This window comes from Artibeus jamaicensis, unplaced genomic scaffold (genome assembly GCF_021234435.1).
Source record: "Artibeus jamaicensis isolate MK-2021 breed Jamaican fruit bat unplaced genomic scaffold, CSHL_Jam_final contig_700, whole genome shotgun sequence".
NCBI classification, from domain to species: Eukaryota; Metazoa; Chordata; class Mammalia; order Chiroptera; family Phyllostomidae; genus Artibeus; species Artibeus jamaicensis.
In genome coordinates, this window is record NW_026521930.1 from 10,128,310 (window position 1) to 10,141,267 (window position 12,958).

The 12,958-nt window shown below is 55.6% G+C and overlaps 1 protein-coding gene and 1 non-coding gene across 2 annotated transcripts; one reads left to right on the forward strand and one right to left on the reverse strand.

Moving 5' to 3' along the window:
* The first annotated feature begins 6,100 nt into the window (after positions 1–6,100).
* On the forward strand, positions 6,101–12,294 carry RAB26 (RAB26, member RAS oncogene family). Its single transcript, XM_037157312.2, has 9 exons — positions 6,101–6,439; positions 7,568–7,678; positions 10,033–10,074; positions 10,159–10,225; positions 10,360–10,412; positions 10,784–10,849; positions 10,933–10,989; positions 11,083–11,159; positions 11,264–12,294. The coding sequence occupies exons 1-9, from the start codon at positions 6,245–6,247 to the stop codon at positions 11,364–11,366; spliced, it is 771 nt and encodes a 256-aa protein (XP_037013207.1). The 5' UTR covers positions 6,101–6,244; the 3' UTR covers positions 11,367–12,294.
* A 452-nt stretch (positions 12,295–12,746) lies between these two features.
* Positions 12,747–12,830, reverse strand: LOC119058280 (small nucleolar RNA SNORD60). The gene has a single exon (XR_005084218.1). It is a non-coding gene; the product is annotated as a small nucleolar RNA SNORD60 (small nucleolar RNA).
* Positions 12,831–12,958: the final 128 nt, after the last annotated feature.

Here is a 12,958-nt window from a genome sequence, read left to right on the forward strand (position 1 = left end):
ATATTGATGTGTGAGAGATACAGCAATCAGTTGCCTCTCACACTGGGGACCTGGCCAGCAATCCAGGCACATGCCCTGACTGGGAATTGAACTGGTGACCTTTCAGTTCTCAGGCCAGCAATTGATCCACTGAGCCACACCAGCCAGAGATAAAAGGGAGATTTGAGAGCAGAAGAAGAGAAGACCAGGTGACTATGGAAATGAAAATTGGAGGGATGTGGCCGTGAGTCAAAGAAAGCTGGAAGCTGCAAGAAGCTGAGAGGCAAGGATTCTCCCCTGGAGCCTTCAGAAGGCACCGGTCTTGCTGACAACTTGACGTCAGCCCCAGAAGACTAATTTTACACTTCTGGCCTCCAAGTGTGAGATAATGAATTTGAGTTGTTTTGTGCCACTGTTTGTGGAAATTTGTTACAGCAGCAATAGAAAACTGATACGGGTGCCCATACCAAACCTAACAGTGGTTACCTGTGGAGGATAGGATCTGGGGAGGATGAGAACTTTTATTCTTGCCTTTACCTTTTAATTGTTGACATGCCAGCAAATATTATATATTACTTTTATAATTTAGAAAAAGAAAAGACAGCCCTAGCTGGTGTAGCTCAGTGGATTGAGCGTGGGCCTGCAAACCAGAGGATTGTGTTTCGATTCCCAGTCAGGGCACATGCCTGGGCTGCAGGCCAATTCCCGGCAGGGGACTCACAAGAGGCAACCACACATTGATATTTCTCTCCCTCTCTCCTTCCCTTCCCCTCTAAAGATAAATAAATAAAATATTTAAAAATAAAATTAAAAAGTAGACAGTAGACCAGATATAAAAAAAAGAAAAAGAAAAGACAATGCAAGTGAAATACTTGGTCTAACCCAGGGGCAGCCATTGCTCAGACTTTAGTGGTCGTCATGGCTACACAGGGGTTTGTTTTATTTCTTTATACCGCACCTATGCCCCACCACCATAAGGCCAGGTATGGCCCTTGCTGGTGTGGCTCAGTGGATTGAGTGCTGGCAACAAACCAAAAGGCCCCTGGTTCAATTCCCAGTCAGGACACATGCCTGGGTTGTGGGCGTGTGAGAGGCAAATGATCAATGTATCTCTCTCGCATCAATCCTTCTCTTTCTTCCTCCCTTCCTCCTCTCTAAAAAATAAATAACTAAAAGCTTTAAAGAAGAGAATCAGCCAATGACACTCAGAGCCTGCCCGGAGAGCCTGGGCTGTGAGGCAACTGGAGAGGTTCTGTTCCGCCCAAGCCCAGGGGCCTCACCCCACGGGGCCTCAGTTCAGGGTCTGGAGCAGAGTGGGGCCCCTCCTAATCCCCTGTTCTGGCACATTTTTTATCCTGAAACTTCCAAGATACTCACGTGTGAGGACCTGAGGTGCTGTGGGGAGTGATGGCAGAGAGTGGATCTGCCCCCTCTTTGGAACAGTTCTTTCCTTGTTCAGACAGGGATGGACACCCCCACCTTCCCACTTGCCAGGTAGGGCCTCAGTGCCACCAAGGCAAGAAGTCTGCACCCGGGCATCGAGCATGCTGGGAAAGCACACCTTGGACACCAGCTGCTTCTGAGGTGATTGAGTTCTTCTCTCTTTGGGGTGGAAGTCACATTTAGTGCTGCTGCAGTTCCTTCTCTGACATCTCCATGGCAACGTTCATAGAACATAAGGTGTTTGAGCTGGAAGGAGCCTCAGAAATCAGTTCTTTCCGCCCCCTCATTTCACAGAGAGGGGAACAGGCTCAGAGAGGGGATGCTACATACCCAGGGTCACACGGCAAGTCAGGACCCAGTGGGGGCCTCTACCTCCTTGTGCCATTCCCAGCCAGGGTTCCTTTCCCTGAGATTTCGGACAGCTGAATTCTGTAGAACTGATTTCTTGGGAGGTACTCTGGGGACACAAACTTTGGGGGCTTTTTCATATCCTCCTTGCTAAAGGACCCCTGAAGTTCAGCCTAGCTCTGCTCTGCTCAGTCACGGAGTTCCCCATTCAGTGCTTGGTGGGGGCAGGAGCGGGCAGGAGCAAGCAGCATCCACACTGTCTTCAGGAAGCTCATAGGCTGGTGCAGAACAGCACAATCCCCACCTTCAATGGACCACTGGACAGCAAATTTGCGTGTCCATGGAAGAAGAAGTGGGAGTGGGAGAAGCCAGAAAAGACCGTGTGGAAGAGTGTGCTCTGAGCAGGTTGAAGAGGACTCTCATTGCCTCCTGAGCCTGCTTGACTTAAGGGCCATGTCCTGTGGATGAGTGAAATGTGCGAGTGAAGCAGGAGGGCTTGGAAAACGGGCGCCCAGAGGGAGACAGTCCCAGACCACAGGTCCTAGAGGGTTGTTGCATCTGGGATGCATGGCACATATCACGCCAGGACAAGGGGGTCAGACACCCAGAAAGAGTACAGCAGCTAGAGGCCCAGGACATAAGGGAACGGGAAATCAGGGCCAGAGGGTGCTGGGCTTTGGAATCCAGGAGAAAAGCCTCAAGGAAGCTGGGGTTGCTCCATCCCTTTGCTGGAACATGAGACCCTCCCCCGCATAGCAGAGCCAATCCTATGTCAACACGGCTGAGGGCAGCAGGCCACTGTCCCCAGTGGGACATGGTCCTCACCACCTCCACGCCCCCCACTTCCACTGTTTAACCCCATGGCTCACAACTCCATGCCCTGCCACAGGAACCCGACCTGGCCTGCGGAGGGTCTTCTCTGTAGATTTGAACGTCCCAAGATTCTGGGCATCCCCAGGTCCAGCCAGGGCTGCTGTGCTGACATTTCCCACCAAATGGGCCATTTTTCTTTCCCTGGCTGGCAGCCTGTTCTTGTTATCTACAGCTGTATAACAAATATCTCCCGAATGCCCATGAATCTACCTTTTGCTCAGGGCTCAGTGGGATGGCATAACTGCTCTGCATGGAACGCCTTCTTTATTCACATGGCTGGCAAGCCGGTTCCTCACCACATGGGCTTCTCCGAGAAGGTATTTGGGCTTTATCATAGTATGGTAGCTGGGTTCCAAAAATGAGTGTTCCAGGAGACAGGAAGGAGGTGCTACCAGTCTGTAAATTCTGAGTCCACAATGGGACACAGGGTCACCCCTGCCAGCAAAGCAATCACAGCTCCTGTCTAGACCCCGGGGCGGGGAACATAGACCCTCCTCCCTGACTGGGAGGAGTAGCAAAGAATGTGCCATGTCTAATCCAAAGAGACACTCCACAGTCTCTGCCCCATGGGCTCTGACTCTTCTTTGCCTCACCTGCAGGCCTACCTATTCTGTCCCTTTTGGAGGTCCCCTTTGTCCCTATTACCTCCCATTAGGTTACTGCACCCCCCTCAGACTTATCTCCCCTCCCATGAGCTGCACCACCCATTCCCTTTCTGCTACTCTGCAGTATTCCTGTGCCAGTGTCCTCAGCGGCTCTGCTCGGAAACCACGCATGGCTCCCTACTTCTCGCTGAACAATTTCCAAGCTTATAGGCAAAACATTTACATCTGCCTTATACTCTAGTCCCTCCCCCCATGTTACCAGTTGGGTTACCTGCCATTTCTTCCAAGCAACTGGACCACACGTTGACCTCTTCTGTTCAGGGTGCCCACCTCCTAGCACTCTGAGCCTGCCCTAGTGGACGGCTGCTCGGCCCTCAAAGCCCAGTGAAGAGGCCCTTCCTCCACAAAGCCTGCTCTTACTCCTTGATATATATACACACACATTTAAAAAAAAAAACAAGACTAGTCTTGTTTTTCTAATGTGTGTGTATATACATCTATATATAATATGTGTATTGATTTGAAAGAGAGAAAAAGAGAAACATCGATTGGCCGCCTCCCATAGGTGCCAGGGATCAAACCCGCAACCTTTTGGTGTATGGGACAACACTCCAACCAACTGAGCCACATGGACCATGGCAATCCCATTGCCTTGTCATTGCACTTCGAAGTACATTCTGCCTTACATCCTTGTTAGCAATGATGTGCCCTGAAGTGTGGGACCCATGTGCCCAGACAGCTTACATTCCAGAGGGTGATATGGATGGCAAACAGAGGAACCAAGAGACTTAATGACCAAAGATTAGAAGGAATGCTGGAGAGAAAGAGGGGCAGGGGAGGGTGCTGTGATGCAGGGGCCCAGAACTTCCTCTTTTCAAGAGAAACCAGAGACTTGGAGTTTCACATATATTCTCCCAATTTTAAAGGTTGCAAGGTCAAGCCTTTCTGCTCTGCTGCTCTCAGCTTCCCTCTGCTACTGGTCTCCTACCCTCCCTAGCATGCCTGCCTCCTCTCTTCCTGGTCACCCCATCAGCACGAGCTCCCCCTTCCCCCTGACCCAGGCTTTCCTACAGGTAGCCCCCACTCACGGGGCACCCAAACTCCACAGTGGCTCCATGCCCCAGGGATGCTCCGAGCAGTGGCTGGCAGCAGGAAGTAGGCAGCCCACTGCATAGGACCCTGGGCCAGCCACCCTGCAGTTGGGCTCTGAGGGGTGGGATACCTGGAATACCCAGGGCCACAGTAGCGGAAGCCCTCAAACCCACCTCAGGTCCCACTACCCTCACACCTGGTCATTTATTGGCCTGGAAAAGGTGGGGGTCCAGAGGAAAAAGACAAGAAAGGAAGCGAGGGGCTTCCTTGGGTGTATACCCCAGCTCTGACAGGGCCCTGGGGAATGGGTCTCTAAGGGACCTGTGTGCCCACCCTGCCATGAGGCAGTTTATGCCTCCTGGAGCCAGAGTTCCCACGTGCAAATCCTAGCTCTGCGGCTTCCCAGTCTGGTGATCTTGGACAGCTCCCTTCCCTTCTCTGGGCCTCAGTTTTCCCATCTGAACACTGAGGGTCATAGCAGCATGCACCTCATGGGGCAGTTTGGAAGATAACACGTGCCAGGCACGTGATGGTGCTGAACGGAGGGCAGCTTTCCGCGGCCTTTCCCGTGCAGGGCCCCGCCAGGTCCTCTCGAGGAATCGCTTTGCTGGACAGCATCCCTCCATCTGTGCTTTTCTAGAACTCTGAGCCTGTGGAACGTCTGCCCAATATAATTACTCGAGCTCCAGGCACTGCCAGCTGTCCAGGCTCAGGCCTCTGAAGGACCTGTCACTTCAGTGAGGTGAGGAGAGCGAAGCCATCCCTCCAGCTCCCAGAAGAATATGGAGCAGAGACTGATCCTTTTGTCTGCACCTACTACCCCCAAGCCCTGAAAGAGGAGCATCTTGGTTTATCACTCCCGGGATTCCCTTACAGTCTCAGCCCCATTCTCAAAACCCAGAGCATCTTAGGTAGGGGTTCTGGGACAGAGCCCCAGGTGGCCTAGTTGGGGAGGACGTGTCAGGCCCTGGAAAGCGGTCTGCCAAGGACCAGTGTGAAAAACCTGGTGCTGCAAGTCCAATGGCCAGCCACTGCCTGGGGGAGAGGTCTCCCAATCAGATGCTTGAAAGCAGAGGGCCTGCTGCTGGCTGTGGTAGAACCGAGTTCTCTTTTCCCAAGACTTCAGCCCAGCCAGTAGGAGCTGTGGGGAGAGTTCCTTCCAGCTCAGCCCTGAGGCTCAGCAGTGCCTGCTAGGTCCTGCCTCTGATAACCAGCTGTCTGTTGAATTTCAGCCCTTGGTTCCCTGGAGTTTGTTTGCCAAGCTGGAGTTCCTGGACTCTGCTGCCCTGGAGGAGAGGGGGGGCCTGCAACAGGCCAGGTGGCATCTCTGGCTAAGAAGAGACAGAATCCCAGGGCGCCTACTCCCCCTTGCAGTCCCACTGCCCCCCACCTCAGAGCGATCCCCTTGTCCCAGACCCAGAAATGGTCCAGTGGGGGTCAATGGGCAAGATGCAGCACGGGGCTTAGTAGGGCACAGAGCGCAGAGAACGACAGGATATCGGGTTCTCCCTCACCCAGACCCAATGCCCCACACCCCAACCCAGGCCAGGAGGTGGCCACGGAGCTGTGCCCACCAGGCAGAGGGGCACTGACTGGCTCACCCTGGGCTGTGGCAGGGGTCTCGGGACGATCTCCTGGGCGGCTGGCTTATTTGCATGGCCCCGCCTCAGCGTAGCCATTGGTGGCTGCGGCGGGAAGCCGGGGGCTGAGTGGCTGTGGGGCTGTGGGGCGGCGGGGGTGGGGCTGTGGAGAGCCCAGAGCCCAGGATGCTGCCACTGCCGCTGCCACTGGCGAACGATAGGTTCGGATCCGAGTGGAGCTCCGTGTGAGCAGAGAGCAAGGCGGCCAGCTGTGCTTGTGAGGTGGCTGCTGTGGGAGCTCATTGAGTGTTCTTGCTGCCTGCCATGTCCAGGAAAAAGACTCCCAGGAGCAAGGAGGCCAGCGCGCCCGCTGCCTCAGTGTTGCCTGCCGCCAACGGGTCCCGGCCGGTGCGCCCTGGGACTGCTTGCCCCCGCTCCGAGGCGCCGCCCAACGGGCCCCCACAACCCAGCCGGCCCTCGCTTGGCGGTCATGGTGACTTCTACGACGTAGCCTTCAAGGTGAGTCGGGCACCCACCCCACCCCCACCATGCCAGCGCAGCAAGTGGTGCCTGGCAAGAGACCCATGGGGGTGGGGGTGGGGGGCAGTTCCAGGGCAGGGGTGCCGGACCCTGCGAACCCTTGGCGTGGAACTGGCTGGAGCGCTGCTGGCACAGCGCATCGTGCGCGCGCGCGCGCACACACACACACACACACACACACACACACACACACACAGCTGTGAGAGCTACATTTGGGATACCACACAGGCCTGCCCCCTACCATACCCTCCAGGTGGCAGAGCAGGATAAGGGGCCCTGTGGAAGACCCAGGTGCCCTCTCCCTGCTCCCAAATGCCTCCACCCTCGCTGTGGCCCCAGTCTCAACGTTTCCCATATGCTGCCTTCCCTCAACCCCAGGGTCTGTGGGTCTCCTCCTTTCTAGAGGTCAGGAGACTAAGAAGAGCTTTGCCAGTGGGTGTGGAGCATGGGAGCCTCCTCCAGGCCAAGGCAGAAACTTGTGAAATTGTAGGGGCTTGGCAGGACGATCTTTGGGTTTTGGAGCCTTTGGCAGTAGGCTGTGAAAGGGTGGAGGCAGGGTTAGGCCTGAATGCCCCTCCCTGTCCACGGACCTGTCTCGGGTCCCTCCTCCTGCTAAAATCTGACCCTTATGTGGCACATTCCTTCTGAATCTGGCTGGATTGGAAACCCTCTGGCACAGAGGGCCCTGCAGGCCTCCTAGGAAGTCCCTAGCTGCCAACCCCTAGTTCTGCTCCCCACCAAGCCCCAGAGACTCCCCTTCTAGATCAAGTATGGTGTCCAGGGCCGGGGGTGGGGGTAGGTAAAGCCCTGGATGGAGGCAGCTGCCCTCACTCCCCATTGATTGAGATGGGGTCTCTGCTGGGGAGAGAGGGGACAGAAACCTGTAGAGGTAGGAGCTGGAGGTGCAGGCCAGCTGAGATCATAGCTGCTGTGCCTCCGGCAGTCCTGAACCCAAGTCCTAGGGTCCACCTGTGGGCCCGGGGTGCCTCCCCCCACTCCTGCTCCTCACCCACAGCCCCTCTCTGACCAGGCCAGCTCAGGGAAGACCAGACACCCCTCTAAGTGGGCCAGCAACCTGGTCCCCTCTGCCCCTCCTGCTCACCCCAGGTCATGCTGGTGGGGGATTCTGGCGTGGGGAAGACCTGCCTGCTTGTGCGCTTCAAGGATGGGGCTTTCCTGGCAGGAACCTTCATCTCCACCGTGGGCATCGACTTTCGGGTAAGCATGGAGGTTGACATCCTGGGCCCCTGTCACCAGCTCACTGAGTTCTCATAACACCCCTGGTAGCTGGTTCTCCATTATCCCATGGCACTGACGGGCTCACAGGATGGAGCTCCTGGATGGACCCCTGAGTTCAAGGGTCAGGGTGGTTGAGGTGAGATGCTTTAACCATCAAGCTGCCTGCCTCTTGACGCCCCAGGGGTCCTGGAGACAGATGGTGGCTGCTTCTGACTGAAGTAGAGGTGGTACCCCTGTGTCTAGGGTCAGTACAACCGCCCCGGGGCTCTACCCTGTGACTCTGGGTAAGTGGTCACTGGTCCCCGCAGGGCCATCAGAGGCAACTCAAGGCCCAGGTCTACTTGGGAGGCCAGCATCACTGTCCCACTATATAAAGGGGACCCTGAGGTGCCAGGCAGGCCACCAGGACCTACAAGATAGATGGCTATGGCTCTTGAGCACACACCCCATCCAGCAGCTGGAGAAAGGGTGTTACCTAGAGACTAGGGGCTCGCTTGAGGGAAAGGTTCCTGCCTTGGGTGAGGAGGCTCATGGAAAATGCTCCTACTCAGCTGCTCTCCCCTGCCAAAGGCCCATAACCCCCCAGCTGGACGGCTATGCCCAGAGGTTCTTCTGGGGTTCCCCTGGACTCTTGGCTCCCAAGACCTTCCAGCACCTCGAGCAGCTTATGGGGTCAGTAGGATATGATAGGGGCCATGGCCTCAGGCATGTGGGGCTCCAGCATCAGAGCCCCCACCTCTGCCAGAGAGTCTAGGTTCCACGTGCCAGTGCTGAGGTGCTGTTTAGTTGCTGGTGTGTTCTCTGCAAATCCTGAATTTGCATTTTTCTCACTCTTTAATTAGACCCAGTTCCTTAGAGGCTGGGAGGAAGGCCTATTGTGCAGACAGGAAAAGGCTCTCCCTCCAGCCTGGCAGCCATTCTCTACCCTGTTGGGGGGACCAGATCCCCTCCAGTCCTCTGAAAGGGAGTTTAAGGGTTCAGGTGCCAGAAGGGGGTTGTGTAGGCCCAGGGCAGGTAGTCTTTTGCCTGTTCTGGCTCTGCTCCACCCCCCTTCTCACCTCTGCATCTGTTCTGGGGCAGGTGGTGAGGGAAGTGAGGTGGCTGGTTTATACCCGATCCAGGCGGAAGGGAAGGCGGGGTGTCCCCCCAGCCTGGCAGATGGCTGGGCTTGGTTCCCTGGAGACCCAGAAGTACCCTGACAGCAAGAGCTTGGGAAAAGGGAGACAGTGACATTCCACCTACCCTCCATCCCCACCCGGTAGATGGAAACCAGGGTTGGGCCACTCCCTTCAGGGCTTGTCTAGAGAGCATAGCCAGGCAGCAAACATGAGGTAAGCCCTGTGTAGAAGGCAGTTCTGCGCTCCGGTGACTGCACTGGGCCCTGTCGTCAGGGACCTGCCCTCTCCTGTGGAGAGCAGCTTTTAAATGACAACAAATGCTCTTAGCCCTCAGTCTGGGCCATATACTGTTCTCAGCGCTTTGCACATAGTAGCTCAAGTCATTGGAGTAGCCGCGTGATGGGCACCCTTGTCATCCTAGTTTGTGGATGGAGAAACTGAGGCACAGAGTATTAGTAATGGACCTGGGGTCCCATGGTGGGTGACTTCAAATGTTATTATGCAAATGGCTCCAAGCAAAAGGAGCAGCATGTCAGAGCTGAGAGATGCCAGTGGCTAGTAAGGGGGCTGGGGTCTACACTGGGGAGAGTGCAGGGGAAAGGCGTGTGGGGTAAGGCTGAATTGGTGGGCGCCAGGAATAGGAGGCAGACTCGGGGGAAGAAGCTGGGCTTGAGAGGTGCTGGGGGAGGGCCAGAGCAACTGGATTCGGTGACTGTTGGGTGGGTGGCGGCAAGGGGCAGTGCAACTGGTGCAGCAGAGTGCCAGGCCTGCAGGGTCAGCAGGGGAAGAATGACCTGGCCCAGAATTAGACACTCATGGCCACGGAGTGCAGCAGCCTGCAAGTCCATCACTATGTCCATCTGAGCAAGAGAGAGGCCTGGGTGCCCTCTGAGCATGCGTCATCAGAAGGGGCTCACCGAAGACACACAGGAGAGCTGGGTTGATGCCAGGACTTGGGTTCAAGAAGCATTACCTCCAGTTAGGAGGTAAGGTTAACCAGGAGGTGGGTGTCGGGGGCAGAGCCTGGCCAACTGAGGGACCAACAGGTTAAGATTGAATTCAGAGGCACCCCAGGGGATCATCGATTTTAGGCTCAGTCTTGGCCAGACATATGCCTGCCTCTCCCACCCTGCACTGCCCCCTGCCCCCCAGTTGAAGGCCCCTGCCAGCACATGGCACTGGGCTCATTGCTGGAGCTGGCTGATTGTGTTTCAGAACAAAGTACTGGACGTGGATGGCATGAAGGTGAAGTTGCAGGTGAGGCAACTGGGGACGGGTGAGTTGAGGGCACCTGGGAGGGATGGGGTAGCCTTGACCACTGGCCTGTATCTGTCACTGCAGATCTGGGACACGGCAGGCCAGGAGCGGTTCCGCAGTGTCACCCATGCCTACTATCGTGATGCACATGGTGAGCTCATGGACACAGTCCCAGCCCAGGGAGTTGGGGTCTTGGTCTGTCTGTGGGCACCCTGTGCCCTAGGCTTCTGCTCAGAGAAGGGTTGGGGGTGACTGGAGGTGTCCTCTCTGGTCCTCTGCCCCCAGCACTGCTACTGCTCTATGATGTCACCAACAAGGCTTCCTTTGACAACATCCAGGTCAGTGGCTTCCTTCTGGGCGTGTGAGTGGGGTGGTGGCAGTGATGGGTGTGACAATGATGGGTCAAGATGGGGCCTGAACTAAACCCCAACCTCCCTCAGGTAGATGGCATCAGGGGCTGAGGACCCCGCTGAGAGCAGGGAGGGGAAAAGAGGGCCCGTCTGGGCTTTTGGTGGCCCACAGAGTTTGAGCCAAAGATGGCCTGGGTAACCTTCCAGCTCGTTAAACCCAACTACCACCTCAACACTTGTCAGGGGCAGCTCAGCGTGGCACACTGGTAAATCTCTGGGCCCTTCCTGTCAGAAGCACTGCGGCCCAGATAGGGGAGGGGGAGGGGAACACCAGCCTGGTCTCAGCTCTCCCGTGACAGGCCTGGCTGACTGAGATCCAGGAATATGCCCAGCACGACGTGGTGCTCATGCTGCTAGGGAACAAGGTGGGCACCTGCCCCTGTCCTTTCCCTCTGGCTCTACAGGGGGGTGAGCCCCAGGCCAGTTCTTACCAAGACCCCTGTGCCAGGTGGACTCTGCCCAGGAACGTGTGGTGAAGAGGGAGGATGGGGAGAAACTGGCCAAGGTGAGTCTGGGTGAGGTGGGTGGCGCCCCTGGGGCTGTAGGGCCTGGGCTGTCCCCACCCGGATGGCCCCTGGCTAGCAGCAGCTGTTTGCAGGAGTACGGGCTGCCTTTCATGGAGACCAGTGCCAAGATGGGCCTCAACGTGGACTTGGCCTTCACAGCCATAGCAAAGTAAGTCCTGGCAGTCATCAGACCTCCAGATTCAGATTTAGGGTCTGAATCCCCTTATTAGGGGGATACAGGCCACCTGTTCCATGGTCACCCCTATCCCACAGGGAGTTGAAGCAGCGCTCCATGAAGGCCCCCAGCGAGCTCCGCTTCCAGCTGCATGACTATGTCAGGAGAGAGGGCCGCAGTGCCTCCTGCTGCAGACCCTGAACCTGGCTGGGGTCAGCCACCAGGCATCCTGCTGGAAGGCCCAGGTTTTCCAGGACTCTTGGGCTAAGCCTAGCCCTTCTCTTGTCTGGGTGGCAACCTGTATAGCCTCAACCCTAACAAATGGGCTTCAGGGAGCTACCAGGCGTGCAGGCATCCTTCACCTGCTGCAGCCAAGGCCCTCACAGAAAAGCCAACTGTAGGAAGGGGTACACTAAGCAGGGAACCTTGGTGCTCTCTGCTGCCCCCTCCTGGACAGAACTCAGCTTTGAGTTTAGGCAGCAGTCCCCAACCCGTTAAAAAGCCACGTCTTCAGCTGCCCATGCTTCCCAGGCAGAGACTAGCCGAATTCCTCCTAATACTCCAAGCTGAGTGAGGGCTGCACTGAGAATCACACGCGTTTGTGCCAAGGACCAGGGGTGGGGCATGTGCTCCCAGCCCATACTGGATACTCTGATTCCATCAACAGGGTCTTCTCAATTTCCCTTGGAGGATGCCAAGACTGGCTTTGTAACACAAGTAATAGCATGTGGTAGATTACAGAAATGTCAGGTAAACTAGGACCACCAGGTTGCCTGACCAGGGCACCATCTCGGCAGGCCACGGTATTGGGCACGACTTGCCTACAGTTGAGGCCTATACTTGGTGAGGTCAAGCCAAGGGGGCTGGTAATGCACTACATCTTTTGCTAAAATCTTCAAGTCTTTTGATTGAGAGCCTTTGTTTTCAGTCCTAGTGAATAAAGTTGTATTTTCTGGAGTGCCTGTTGTCCATTGAAGTCACCTTTTAGAGCGCTTGGCAAAGCCCAGGTCCTGAGGGTAGCACCCCCTCATACCCGGGTTGGCAAAGAGATCAGAGCAGGGCTGCCTGGACCACAACGCTATCCAAGCAGCACATGGGAACCGGGGCAGTCAACTCAACTTCCCACCCAATTAAGAGAAATTAAGATTTCATGACCCACCCTAGGGCAAAGGCACAAAGAATTTTTTTTTTTTTTTTTTGCCTTAGAAGCAAAATGGAGGTTGTCTCAGCAGGTGGGAAGTATGAACTTTCACTTTTGTGTCTATACTCCTTTCCAAGCTGCCCAGGGATGAACCAGTCCTCCCATGGACTCCTATGCACTTCAGAAATAAAGACTCTTGCACTTCAGTAAATTCTTACCACCTTTGCTTTATTGCTAAGCACTTCAAATACTGTCGATATGGACTACTCCAACTTACCACCAGGTCCCTGGCCTGAATAATGTTGATTTACAATTCAAGGTCTCCAACCAGGTCGTCGACGGTTCTGAAAGGCAGACAGTACAAATATGTACACAGAAGCCCACTGTCCCCATTTGTTTTTACCACCAGACCCACCGCCAATGGGCAGGGGGGCACCCTTAAGCCTCAGTCTTGCAAAAATAATCAGACTGCACGTGCAGTTTTCATACGAGGTGTCAGAAATTAAAGCAATTCATCACAGGCTGACAGCGGCATCGGGAAAGCCAGGTTTGGCCTTGTCTTACCCGTACGGAACTGTAGGTTTGGCGGTTCGAACTTCCCCGACGGAACGAGGAGGCTAGAAGGTGGGCAAGAAACGTGTACAACAGTGAA